Source organism: Stegostoma tigrinum, chromosome 7, assembly GCF_030684315.1.
Source record: "Stegostoma tigrinum isolate sSteTig4 chromosome 7, sSteTig4.hap1, whole genome shotgun sequence".
Lineage (NCBI taxonomy): Eukaryota > Metazoa > Chordata > Chondrichthyes > Orectolobiformes > Stegostomatidae > Stegostoma > Stegostoma tigrinum.
The window spans coordinates 98,338,860-98,353,613 of NC_081360.1; the positions used below are offsets into that span (position 1 = coordinate 98,338,860).

A 14,754-nucleotide genomic window follows, 5' to 3' on the forward strand; every position below is an offset into this window, starting at 1 on the left:
TTGCTACCCTTCTTCAACAAGGGGACAACAAGTCTCCAGTCCTCTGGGACCTCACCCATGTTTAAGAATGCTGCAAAGATATCTGTTAAGGCCCAAGCTATATCCTCTCTTTCTTCCCTCAGAAATTTGGGATAGATCCCATCCAGTCCTGGGGACTTGTCCACCCTCATATCTTTTAGAATACCCAACACTTGCCCCCCTCCTTATGCTGACTTGACCCAGAATAATCAAATATCTATCCCTAACCTCAACATCCATCATGTCCCTCTCCTCAGTGAATACCGATGCAAAGTACTCATTAAGAATCTCACTCATTTTCTCTGACTCCTCGCATAACTTCCCTCCTTTGTCCTAGAGTGGGCCAACCCTTTCTGTAGTTACCCTCTTGCTCCTTATGTATAAATAAAAGGCTTTGGGGTTTTCCTTAACTCTGTTTGCTAAAGCTATTTCATGATCCCTTTAAGTCCTCTTAATTCCGCGTTTCAGATTGGTCCTACTTTCCCAATATTCTTACAAAGCTTTGTCTGTTTTCAGTCGCCTAGACCTTATGTACGCTTCCTTTTTCCTCTTTGCTGGTCCCACAATTTCACCTGCCATCCATAGTTCCCTAATCTTGCCCTTTCTATCCCTCATTTTTACAGGAACATGTCTGTTCTGCACTCTAATCAACCTCTCTTTAAAAGCCTCCCACATATCAAATGTGGATTTACCCTCAAACAGCTGCTCCCAATCCACATTCCCCAGCTCCTGTCAAATTTTGCTATAATTGGCCTTTCCCAATTTAGCACTCTTCCTTTAGGACTCTCTCGTCTTTGTCCAACAGTATTCTAAAACTTTTTGGAATTGTGATCACTATTCCCAAAGCAATCCCCTACTGAAATTTCAACTACCTGGCCGGGCTCATTCCCCAACACCAGGTACAGTATGGCCCCTTCCCGAGTTGGACTATTTACACACTGCTCTAGAAAACCCTCCTGGATGCTCCTTATAAATTCTGCTCCATCTAAACCCCTAACACTAAGTGAATCCCAGTCAATGTTGGGAAAATTAAAATCTCCCATCATCACGAACCTGTTGCTCCTACACCTTTCCATAATCTGTCTACATTATTGTGCCTCTATCTCATGCTCGCTGTTGGGAGGCCTGTAGTACAGCCCCAACACTGTTACCGCACCCTTCCTATTTCTGAGCTCTGCCCATATTGCCTCACAGCTCGAGTCCTCAGTAGTGCCCTCCTTCAGCACAGCTGTGATATCCTGTTTGACCAGTAATGCAACTCCTCCACCCCTTTCACCTCCCTCTCTATCCTGCCTGAAGCATCTATATCCTGGGATATTTAGTTGCCAATCTTGCCCTCCCCTCAACCAAGTCTCATTAATAGCAACATCATACCCCCAGGCACTAATCCAAGCCCTAAGTTCATCTGCCTTACTGACTACACTTCTCGCATTAAAACAAATGCACCTCAGACCACCTGTCCCTTTGTGTTCATCACCTGCTCTCTGCCTACTCTTCCCCTTAGTCGCACTGAGTTCATTATCTAGTTCCTTCCAGGATTTAGTTACTGCCTCCTTACTGGCCATTAACTTTATTTGGTTCCCATCCCCCTACCACGTTAGTTTAAACTCTCCCCAACAGCGTTAGCAAAAGCAGCGTTAGTGTCCCTGCCTTGAGCCAGGAGGCCCGGGTTCAAGTCTCACTTGCTGTAGAGGTGTGTAATCACATCTTTACACAGGGTGATTTGGAAAAGTATCTACAATTCTTTGAGGGCCTGATGCAGTGGATGCTGTGAGGTTCAAGGAGAGCCTAAGGTCAGGGGATCAGGATGAAGGATTAGATATTTTGGACTTAATTGAGCAGAAATCTCTTCATTGAGAGTTATAAGTCTTCAGAATTTTCTAGCCCAAACGACTTTGAACATGAAAATTTTGTACTTTTAATGTGATCTCCTTTCATTCTCCTGGTTTCCAAGAAAAATAAGCCCATTCTACTCAGACCCTCATCATTAAACAATATCCTCACCCCAGGATCTAATCCTTTCATCCTTGTGTGTCAGATTTCACCCTGAAAGGTTTCACCCCTTTAACTTTTTAACTAAACCCCTTCATCCTGGACGCCTTGACCAGCAGAAATAGTTTCTCAGTGTCTATCTTATCGTTCATTTCCCATTCATTTCTTGCAAACTTTGACTGAACCACTCTTTAAACTTCCACTTTTTGAGGGGAAACACCTAAGCTTGTGCAATTGATCTGTGTATCTTAACCCAGGTATCATTCAGATAAATCTTAAACCTCAATCCCTCTAAGGCCAATATGCCCTGCCTAATCTGTGGTACCCATAATGACTCCATGTTTTGTTTAACCATGGCCTTGTGTACCTAAAATGTGACTTCTATCCCAATTCTTCAGATTTAAAGGCCAAAGATGTATTAGGCATTTTCATTAACTATTTGTGGAATTTAATTGCCCCTTTATTCCTCACCCCTGTAGCACTTTCTATGGCTCTCAAACCTTTTGTCATTCATAAGGTATTTATTCAGCGAATACCTTCAGCTTTGCCAACGTTCAAATCCAGTTGCCTACAATTTTTTGCACTTCTGTTGATCTATCTCTTCACCATTCACAATGAGTCATTGTTAGTACTATCTTGCTATTTGTTAGTATCTTTAATGCAGACAATGTTATTTCCTTCATGCCTTTCAATATGTAGCTTTGTGATAATGATCTCGGGATTTTAAAATCCTCCAGACGGGAGCTCCTGTGGCACAGTGGTGTTGTCCCTACCTCTTTCCCAGGATAAAGTCAGAAGTCACACGACACCAGGTTATAGTCCAACAGATTTACTTGAGATCACAAGCTTTCGGAGACCTGCAATTGCGTCACTTCCGAGAACTTGTGATTTTAAATAAACCTGTTGGAGTATAATCTGGTAAAAGTGTGAAGCTGGATGAACACAGCATCTGAGGAGCACAAAAGCTGATGTTTCAGGCCTGGACCCTTCATCAGAGAGCTTTGTTATCTTGGATTCTCCAGCATCTGCAGTTCCCATAATCTCTGAGCACTATAATCTGGTGTCCTATGGTTTCTGACTTTGTCCACCCAAGGCCAACACCGGCACTCCACATTATCTTTCCCAGGAGACCTAGGTTCAAGTCCCACCTGCTCCAAAGGTGTGTAAAAACATCTCTGATAACAAGGTGTGGAGCTGGAAGAACACAGCAAGCCAAGCAGCATCAGAGGAACAGGAAGGCTGATGTTTTGGGTCTGGACTTGTCTTCAGAAAATCTGAAGAAGGGTCTAGGCCCGAAACATCAGCCTTCCTGCTCCTCTGATGCTGCTTGGCCTGCTGTGTTCATCCAGCTCTCCACTTTGTTATCTCGGATTCTCCAGCATCTGCAGTTGCCATTATCTCTAATAACATCTCTGAATGGGTTGATTAATATCTAGAATTCTCCAGATTTTAGATAGAAGTAGGAAGACTGGAAGAATCAAGCCTTTGCAAAGTCCTTGGGAAACGTGAGTTAAGCCCAGGAAAAGAGTAATTCTGTTTTGGTTTAAACACAGTGAATAGACAAGTTTTTGTGGGTTGTAGTTAATTTTTTGAACAATAAGGCAATTAAGGATTATGGTGAGAGGGTGGGTAATTGGATCTGAGGTCACAAAAAGATCAACCATGATCTTATTGAATGGCAGAGCAGGCTCGAGGAGCCAGATGGCCTATTCCTGGTTCTTATGTGCTTAAAAACAGGGAAGGGTGTGATCAAGAGGTGAAGATGTTGCACAAGAAAATGCAGTGGCAGAAAACTGACCAACGTGTGTTTGCCACCTGCTGCATTGAAGCAGAAAACATATGATCGGAAGGCCCGTCAAATCTGCCTTTTTAATGGGGTACAATTTCTCAAGGCATTTATCTTAGCTCTGAGACCCCCCCCTCTCCTGGGGTTTAATCTCAAACCTCATCGGGGGTGGAGAGGTTAGTGCTGACTTATTTTAGCAAATCTATTCCAGGTTAAATTAATTCTGACGCGTGGTAAAATTCACTCTGTTGAAATTAACGAAGGTAAAAATCACAAGAGACGCATAATGGGACTGTGAATTAATATCACCCAAGGAGTCAAGGGGCCTTTTCCAGAACAATTTTCCAAAACTCTCCTTTGTTTGAAGCTGTGCCTTTTAGTCCTTCTGCAAAATTTCATTTAAAATAGATATTCTGGGTTAATTTTTTCCATATTCCTTTATGCATCTCTATAAGATTATCCTGTAGATACCTCTCTCATCAGCACTTGGTTTTCCACTTCCTTCATTTTGAAATAAAAAGTGATTTATTGCTGACTTGATAATTTACCCTGGTCCTCTCTTGTGATGTAGGATGTATCCTGTTGTACCCGGTAATAGTCGGGTTGCTGTGGACAAAGAAGTGGTGGCTGGAGGATATTACTTCCCTAAAAACGTTAGTATTGGTTATAAAAGTCATGAAAAGCTGTTGCGGTGCAATTTACTTAAGAGCTCCCCCAATCTCCCTTGTATCCAGACACTCTCTCAGCTCCACACCTGAGAGTTCTGGATTACTTCTGCATTGAGTGGTTCTGGGTGTGTATGCAATCAGTAACTGAGCTCTCCTAATCCCTGTCTCAGGGAGGTAGCTGTTGCAGATCCCCCTGTGCAGGGGCCAAAAAAGAATGCTGTCTCCCAGCCCCTCTTTAAGGGGAAATCCGTACAAAGACTAATCTCTCAGATCCTCATTTTCAACGAGATACCTGGCTTTGTGAGGGGTAGGTCATGCCTTACAAACCTTATCGAGTTTTTTGAGGATGTGACTAGTAAGGTTGATGAAGGTCAAGCTGTGGATGTGGTGTATATGGACTTCAGTAAGGCATTTGATAAGGTTCCCCATGGAAGGCTCATTCAGAAGGTCAGGAGGAATGGGATACAGGGGAACTTAGCTGCTTGGATACAGAATTGGCTGGCCAACAGAAGACAGCGAGTGGTAGTAGAAGGAAAATATTCTGCCTGGAAGTCAGTGGTGAGTGGGGTTCCACAGGGCTCTGTCCTTGGGCCTCTACTGTTTGTAATTTTTATTAATGACTTGGACGAGGGAATTGAAGGATGGGTCAGCAAGTTTGCAGACGACACAAAGGTCGGAGGTGTCGTTGACAGTGTAGAGGGCTGTTGTAGGCTGCAGCGGGACATTGACAGGATGCAGAGATGGGCTGAGAGGTGGCAGATGGAGTTCAACCTGGATAAATGCGAGGTGATGCATTTTGGAAGGTCGAATTTGAAAGCTGAGTACAGGATTAAGGATAGGATTCTTGGCAGCGTGGAGGAACAGAGGGATCTTGGTGTGCAGATACATAGATCCCTTAAAATGGCCACCCAAGTGGACAGGGTTGTTAAGAAAGCATATGGTGTTTTGGCTTTCATTAACAGGGGGATTGAGTTTAAGAGTCGTGAGATCTTGTTGCAGCTCTATAAAACTTTGGTTAGACCGCACTTGGAATACTGCGTCCAGTTCTGGGCGCCCTATTATAGGAAAGATGTGGATGCTTTGGAGAGGGTTCAGAGGAGGTTTACCAGGATGCTGCCTGGACTGGAGGGCTTATCTTATGAAGAGAGGTTGACTGAGCTCGGTCTCTTTTCATTGGAGAAAAGGAGGAGGAGAGGGGACCTAATTGAGGTATACAAGATAATGAGAGGCATAGATAGAGTCGATAGCCAGAGACTATTTCCCAGGGCAGAAATGGCTAGCACGAGGGGTCATAGTTTTAAGCTGGTTGGTGGAAAGTATAGAGGGGATGTCAGAGGCAGGTTCTTTACGCAGAGAGTTGTGAGAGCATGGAATGCGTTGCCAGCAGCAGTTGTGGAAGCAAGGTCATTGGGGTCATTTAAGAGACTGCTGGACATGCATATGGTCACAGAAATTTGAGGGTGCATCCATGAGGATCAATGGTCGGCACAACATTGTGGGCTGAAGGGCCTGTTCTGTGCTGTACTGTTCTATGTTCTATGTTCTAAAGACTGGTGTCTCTCAATCGCTTCCACAGTAAGATAGTACAGTACATTATAATCTCTCCAATCCTCTTGTTCAGGGAGATGTCTGTATGAAGACTTCTGAATTGCAAACTCTCATCTCAAAGAGATATCTATACAAAGATTAATCTCTCAGATCCTCACCTTCAGGGAGATATCTTTTTAAAAATTTGCTCACCACACATGGACGTTGCTGGTTCGGCCAGCATTTATTGCCTACAAAGCAGTTAAGAGTCACCCACATTGCTGTGGGTTTGGAGTCCCATGTAGGCCAGAGCAAGTACGGATGGCAACTTCCGTCCCTAAAGGGTATTAGTGAAGCAGATGAGTATTTTCTTACCCCTGACAATCAGCAGTGGTTTCATGATTATCATTAGACCTTTTATGCCAGATTTGTTAGTGAATTCAAATCCCACCATCTGCCATGGATTTAAACCCAGGTCCCCAGAATATTAGTTGAGTTTCCTGAATTAATAGTCTAGTGATAATACCACTAGGCCATTGCCTCCCCCAAACTGCGTAAAGATTTCCATCTCTCCATCCTTCCCTCAGAAAGCGATCTATGCAGTGGAATCTCTCAAACCCTCCCTTTCAGGGAGATGGCTATACAAAGACTTGTGTTTCATAGACCCTCTTGATCACAGAAGCTGTGACTCTCAGGGAGATATCTGTACATTGCAATCTCTCAGAGTGTCTCACCCAGGGAGATAAGTGCATGCTGACTGATATCTCTCATTCCTTGATTTTGGAACCAATTGTGCGTCCAGAGATAGATTACAGTCCCTATTGATGATCAGTCTCTACATTGACTGATGTCTTTACACCCCCTGATGTTGAAGAAACATTCTGGATGTTCTCTGATGAGTGAATGGCTTTTCTTCTCACTGATCCCATTCATTAAATCAGTAGAAAGCAATCCTTCCACCGTATGCAAAATGATTACAGTTCTCAAAGTTTAAAGCATTGTAAAAAATGATAATAAAGTGCAATGTCCTAATTTATAATGAATGAACAAATCTCTAGCATTAATTTTGGGGTTGAATTAGATGGATAGTTGGTTTGCAAAGTAGTATGACACGAACAGTGTGGGTCCAATTCACACACCATGAATGACTCTCCTTCTCAATCTCTCCCCTCATGTGAGCTGGTGGTGACCCTCAGGTAAATCATCGTCAACAGTCTCTCCCTAATGAAAGGGCAGTTCTATGGTCTGGTAGAGCTATGACAACTTTATCTTTTGCTATCAACATTGAATAAGTTAAACTAATATCTTTTAAGTCATGTACTGGTGTAGGTTGCATTAATTATTCACCATTTCATGTCTTGTTTTCATTTCATTTCTTTTTTTCCATTTAATTATATTTCTACGTCATTAGCTGATGTATGAACTTGCTATAACACACCAAGTGGAGGTATCCACTGAGATATCACCCATTGAAAAGGAACACATATCTTAATAGTTACAGCCACTTATTATCGAATGGTTAAAGGTAATCTGCTCAAACAGGGATGCAATTGTAAACAGCCTTTGAGAAAATCATTTTGCTGAATTCACTGCAAGGTCTTTAGCACAACCTCAGGACATAGAAACATCGAAGATAGGAGCAGGAGGAGGCCATTCAGCCCTTCGAGCCTGCTCCACCATTCCTCACGATCATGGCTGATTGTCTAACTCAATAGCCTGATCTTGCTTTGTCCCTAAAACCTTTGATCCTGTTTGCCCCAAGGACTATATCGAGCTGCCTCTTGAATACATTCAATGTTTTGGTATCAGCTGCTTCCTGCTGTAATGAATACCACGGGCTCATCACTGTTCAGGTGAAAAAAATGTCTCATCTCTGTGCTAAATGGCCTACCCCGAATTCTCATACTGTGACCCCCGGTTCTGCACACACCCACCATCATGAACATCCTCCCTGCATTGACCCTGTCCAGTCCTGTTAGAATTTTGTAAGTCTCCATGAGATCCCCCCTCCTCATTTGTCTGAACTCTAGCGAAAACAATCCCAACCTTGTCAATCTCTTCTCATTTGTCAGCCCCGCCATCCCTGGAATCAGCCTGTTAAACCTTCGCTGCACTCCCTTGAGACATCCTGAAGCACTTCGCATTTTGTGAAGGTGCTGGGGTTAAGTCCCATGCCAGAGGTTTTTATGTGTAATATGGGGTTGACAGTCTCAGTGCGTTACCGAGGGAGTGGTACATTGTCTAAGATGACATTTATTAGATAAGGCATCAAAAGAAGGCACCATCCACCCTCTTGGGCAGGGGTAAAAGAGCACCTGGCACCTGGGAGAGGAGGAGGAGAGTGTTCCTGCTGTGTCCTCATCTCAAATGGCATCTCCTCAAAGTGTATTATTATCAGGCTTTTGCCATTGTGGGATCTTGCTGCCATACTTCCTGCAGTGCACACTTCGAGAGTGCTTTGGGACTGTGTAGGTACATTATTTGAAGTAATGATTGTAAATATTGCGACGGATTGAGGGTGATGTGTGGCTTCGAGTCTTGAGGCTCTCTGCCTGTAAGATGCGCTAACTGCTGCTCCCTCCACTGCAGACCCTCTTCCACCTGTGCCACTACGCCGTTTCTCAGGAAGACAGCGAGTTCAGTCAGTCGAGGAGTTTTCAGCCAAGCCGTTGGCTTCGTGAGAAGGGAGAGGAGATGAAGAAGCACCATCCCTTTGCCTCTATCCCTTTTGGTTTTGGTACCCGTACCTGCCTGGGCAAGAGGGTGGCAGAGCTGGAGATGTTCAGTGTGATCTCACGGGTAGGTTGGAGTGAGCAAGCAGATCTATCACACTGACGTTAGGTTTCAGTTAGAAGGGCTGCTTGTGTAGCACACTCCATTTCCTTGTTTTGAGAAGCTTAGCGGGTGTTCGTATTTAGGTGTTCAAGATGATTAAAAGAGTTGTTGCGGTCGATAGAGAATCTGAATTAGCCTCTGGTGCAGGAGAGAGGATGGGATCCACAACACACACACAGATACACGCAGTCACATGCCCATATAATTGTTCAGACATACAGACAGGCATATAGACTCGCACAGAGACAGACACACACAGACATACACACACACACACATACAGACACACATACAGACAGACACACACACAGATTTATCGACTCAAGCAGAGACATCCAGACACTGTCTCATGCACACAGACGTACAGACACATGCACAGACATACAGACACACACACACATACAGACTCGTAGAGGATGGTGGTGATGAGGCATGGTTGGCCTGAGTTTAACAACTCATCAAAAAGTTGGCAGCTCCAACAATGCAGCACTCCCTCGTACCAACACCGACTGCATCAGACGGAGGTTTGAAGATTTTTCAAGAACTACACCTCAGACTGTGGAAAGATTAGTGGAACAGGTTAATACACTAAGTATCACACTGTGGATCATAAGATGCAGCATTCCCTTTCTTCAATAAAGCTTCATCAGTGCCTGACTTCACTTTGTCTTGCTAACTTTTTTTGTTTTTCTCTTCTTCTCATCCCCTCTTCAGGTAATCAAACTCTTCGAAATCAGGCCAGACCCCTCAGGGAAAGTGGTGATGGCGAAGACGAGGACTCTGCTTTGTCCTGGAAGCCCCATCAATCTGCAGCTCATCGATAGAAAGTGCCCAGGTGCCTGAAAGCTTGCTTCAAATGCTGTACCCTCTTTCACTGGGCCCACTGTCTTTCCCCAGCGTTGAGGACCCAGCCTTGGCCACATTTGGAGAGGGGGTGTGATAAATTCCCACAAGGGGTTTCTCTGCTCATTCCTGCCCTTTATGACTTTCTTAGAATCCTGTCCCAGTGAGAGTGCCCATTTGGATAGGTGTATTTTTGATATTGCTTTTCTGATCTAAGACTTACTTCTAAACTTGTTGCAGCTGGAGGTGCCTCTCTTTCACCTCTGTAGTTTCTGCTTCAGCAATTAGAGTTTTTATGGGTTGAGGCAGTTCAAGGTTTGATGGACTTATAACATTCCCTCTCCCTCCCCACTGGCAACGGTTACATCAAGCGCAGGCAGTATCCTGTCTTGCTGAAAGAACTGACACATTTGCTATAAAATCACCTTGCTATTCATTGCCGTCCTATCTCATCTCACCAGGTTTATTTGCACTCACTTATGGAAGACCGACACTGCCCCTTTCTCAGTCTGGCAGGGATCCTTTCGGCTCTAGACATCACCTAATCAAGGGCAGCTCTCTGAACGCTTGTGATTTCAAATAAACCTGTTGGACTATAAACTGGTGTCATGTGATTTCTGATTTCTAATAATAATGATGTTGCCTAGCCCACCATCTTCCCACCGCGAAGCTACCACATTAGAAAATTTACAGGACAGGAACAGGCCCTTCCGCCCTTAAAGGTGGGTGGGCCCTCAAATTAGCCTACTCTATGTGAATAATTCACCAAGGTCAACTGAACTTGTCAAAAGCTAAAGTGACCCCAATATTACCATCATAGAAACCCTACAGTGTGGAAACAGGCCCTTCGGCCCTATAAGTCCACATTGACCCTCACAGCATTCCACCCAGACCCATCCTCCTATGACCCACACCTCTCTGAACACTCAGGGCAATTTAGCATGGCCAATCCACCTAGCCTGCAGGAGGAAACCCAAGCAGACACAGGGACAACATGCTAACTCCACACAGACATTCACCTGAGGATGGGATTGAACCCGGGTCCTTGGTGCTGAGAGGTAACAGTGTTAACCACTAAACCACTGTGCCTCATTATACAGTTGGCATTGGCCATCAGGCAGGAGTGGGATTTGTCCTTTTCTCCTTTGAAGTGCTTAAACTGTTGGCAAACAGTGCCCATTGTCCATCGGGGCCATTTCCGAGAGGATATAATGCACCTTCACCACTTTCTTTCCCACTCACATATTCTTTAAAGACCACCCCCGACTCCATGGAGGTTGGTTGCCAACTGGCCAATCAACACCCAGTTTTCTTACCCCATGGTCATTTCCCACTCTCGGGCTCTGCGGCAAGACATGATTGCCCTCGACAGATTGCAACAAAAAGTTGACTGGGCTCGTTGCCGGGTAGAGAGAGAGAGAGGCTTGTCCATTGAAGAGTGATTGAGTAGGTTGGACACATATTCCTTATGGAACATGCAAGAACGAGGGAGATTGGATTGAAAACTTCTTTGTGATTGACAGGGTGGGCACCTGAGAAGCAGCTTACACTTCCCAGGGGATTTGGAAGATACATAGTCTCAAATAAAGTGTCAAACGAAACGAGAAACTTGGTCAGCATGGACGAGTTGGACTGAAGGATCTGTTTTGGTATGATTCTATAACTGAGATGAAGAGGTTTGCGAAAAGAGAGTCAAATTGGACGCGAAACATTAACACTGTTATTCTCCACAGACATGCTGAGTTTCTCCAGCACTTGCTGTTTCGTATGAGATGTGATTTCTTCACTCGAAAGGGTTGCTCATCCTTGAATTCACTAATCTTGAGAGAAATGGAAGGTCAGTTGCAGAATATATTCAAGATAGAAGTTGACATATTTGAGGGGGAGGATTTAGGATTTAATTTAGGGTATCTGGGGAACCAAGGACCAGACTTTATTGGACAGTGCATTGATGACAGGAGCCAGAGGGTCATGTTCCAGCTGTACAGGACTTTGGTTAGAGATAATGTGAACTGCAGATGCTGGAGAATCCAAGATAACAAAGTGTGAAGCTGGATGAACACAGCAGGCCAAGCAGCATCTCAGGAGCACAAAAGCTGACGTTTCGGGCCGAGACCCTTCAACAGAGAGGGGGATGGGGAGAGGATTCTGAAATAAATAGGGAGAGAGGGGGAGGCGGACTGAAGATGGATAGAGGAGAAGATAGGTGGAGAGGAGAGTATAGGTGGGGAGGTAGGAGGGGATAGGTCAGTCCGGGGAGGATGGACAAGTCAAGGAGGCAGGATGAGGTTGGTAGGTGGGAAATGGAGGTGCGGCTTGAGGTGGGAGGAGGGGATAGGTGAGAGGAGGAACAGGTTAGGGAGGCGGGGGCGAGCTGGGCTGGTTTTGTGATGCAGTGGAGGGAGGGGACGAGCTGGGCTGGTTTTGGGATGCAGTGGGGGGAGGGGAGATTTTGAAGCTTGTGATACCATTGGGCTGCAGGGTCCCCAAGTGGAATATGAGTTGCTGTTCCTGCAACCTTCGGGTGGCATCACTGTGGCACTGCAGGAGGCCCATGATGGACATGTCGTCTAAGGAATGGGAGGGGGAGTTAAAATGCTTTGTGACTGGGAGGTGCAGTTATTTATTGCGAACCGAGCGGAGGTGTTCTGCGAAGCAGTCCCTGCTACAGTATACTACATTGGCAGATGTGCAGGTGAACATCTGCTTAAAAGACTTTCCATATTAATTCACAAGCTTCAAAATCTCCCCCTCCCCCATTGCATCCCAAAATCAGCCCAGCTCATCCCCTCCCCCCACCGCATCACAAAACCAGCCCAGCTCGTCCCCGCCTCCCTAAGCTGTTCCACCTCTCACCTATCCCCTCCTCCCACCTCAAGCCGCAACTCCATTTCCCACCTACCAACCTCATCCTGCCTCCTTGACCTGTCCATCCTCCCCGGACTGACCTATCCCCTCCTACCTCCCCACCTGTACTCTCCTCTCCACCTATCTTCTCCTCTATCCATCTTCGGTCCGCCTCCCTATTTATTCCAGAACCCTCACCCCATCCCCCTCTCTGATGAAGGGTCTAGGCCCGATACGTCAGATTTTGTGCTCCTGAGATGCTGCTTGGCCTGCTGTGTTCATCCAGCTTCACACTTTGTTATCTTGGACATTGGTTAGGCAGCTTTTAGAATGCTGTGTGTAATTCTGGTCTCTCTGCTTTAGGAAAGATGCTGTGAAACTTGAAAGGGTTCAGAAAAAATTTACAAGGATGTTGCCAGGTTTGGAGGGTTTGATCTGTAGGGACAGGGTGAACAGACTGGGGCTCTTTTCCCTAGAGCTTGAGGCTGAGGGGTAAACGTGTTTCCTTTTTCCTTTATTCATTCATGGGATGAGGGCATCACTGGCCAGGCAGCATTTATTGCCCATCCCTAATTTCCCAGAGGAGTGTTAAAGAGTCCAAGCCAGGTAAGGATGGCAGTTTCCTTCTCTAAAGGGCATTAGTGAACCAGATGGATTTTTCCCGACAATTGATTCACGGTCATTGTTAGATCCTTAATTCCAGATATTTATTGAATTTAAATTCCATCATCTGCCGTGGTGGACTTTGAACCTGGATCTCCAGAACATTATCTGGACTCTGGATTAACAGTCCAACGATAACACCACTAAGCCAGCACCTGCCCTCATAGAAATTTATAAAATCACGAGGAGCATGGGATAGGATTAATAACCAAGGCCTTTTTCCCAGGGTAGGGCATCCAAAACTAGAGGGCACAGGTTTAAGGTGAGAGGGGAAAGATATAAAAGGGACCAAAGAGGCAACTTTTTCACACAGAGGGTGGTGTGTGTATGGAATGAGCTGCCAGAGGAAGTGGTGGAGGCTGTTACAATTACAGCATTTAAAAGCCATCTGGATGGGTACATGAATAAGAAGAGTTTAGAGGGATATGGACTATATGCTGGCAAATGGGACTAGATTAGTTTAGGATATATGGTCAACATGGGTAAATTGGACCAAAGGGTCTGTTTCTGTCCTGTACATCTCAATGTGCATCTCCTTGGAGGCTGGCTTATCCTGGCAACAAAGTAGGTGTTGGATATGCACATTGGGCTGGGTATGTTAGAATGGAGCTTGTTGCCTAGGACTGAGCGCCTTCTCTTTTTTCACAGTCTGTGTTTGTGCAATTTAATTTCTCCACGGCAAACAGTGCTGCTGCCTTTGGGAGGCTGCGACTTTATTGGCGATAACAATTGTTATTCTGACTAAACGAATGCACAAACTTCCTTTCATACCATCACCTTCGAGGAAATAAAGTGGGGGAAGCGTAACAGATGAAGGCCATTCAGTCCATTCACATGGTCCACTCGATATGGTATCACCCAACATGCTGCAGTTATAAACTCTCCGGAACCATGGGCTTGCCTTGACATATTTCCAGCTGACAGGGTCACAGAGCAGTAGCCACTCTCGCACACTGGACAAGGCAGATGCAATAAGCAGTGAAGGGATTCTGGTGGCATCTCTTCAGGGTCACATTAGTCTGGTTACGCAGTAACCCAAAGCATGGAGAGGTTGGAACTGAATCTATATTCCACCAGAGGACTAGGGGAAAAATGGTGGAGTTGTGATAATGTTGCTGGCTAACTAATCCAGAAGTCCAGGCTTATACTCCAAGGCTGTGGTTTCAGATCCCACCACTGCAGTTGGTGTCTCAAGTACTGGATCAGAAGTAGGCTGCTCAGCCTGCTGCAACTGCTCTGTCAGTTGATCACAGCTGACATGGTTCTCAACCCCATTTTCCTGCCTTCACTTCATAAACTTTAATCATCTTATGAACTAATTCGTAGAGGATGGAACCCCATCACCAAGTCACCTTTTATTTACATGTGCACTGTACACTGGCTAGAGCCTGACAGCTCAGAGCCAGTCTCTGAGGAGATTCTGAATCCCCTGTTTATCTCTGGTGCTCAGGGCTCCCTGAATGGCCCAGATTAACAATAGACAAAAGGTGCAGGAGTAGGCTATTCGGCCCTTCGAGCCAGCACCACCATTCATTATGATCATGGCTGATCATCCACAATCAGTATCCTGTTCCT

General features: G+C 45.3%; 1 protein-coding gene across 1 annotated transcript in view; it reads left to right on the forward strand.

Annotated features, from left to right (window-relative positions):
- LOC125454291 (sterol 26-hydroxylase, mitochondrial) overlaps positions 1-10,269 on the forward strand; it is a 57,280-nt gene extending 47,011 nt beyond the window's left edge. Inside the window, exons 7-9 of the mRNA XM_059647548.1 lie at positions 4,368-4,449; positions 8,581-8,790; positions 9,541-10,269. Coding sequence (XP_059503531.1) covers positions 4,368-4,449; positions 8,581-8,790; positions 9,541-9,669 — 421 coding nt within the window. The 3' untranslated portion in view covers positions 9,670-10,269. The remainder of the gene's footprint in view (positions 1-4,367; positions 4,450-8,580; positions 8,791-9,540) is intronic.
- Positions 10,270-14,754: the final 4,485 nt, after the last annotated feature.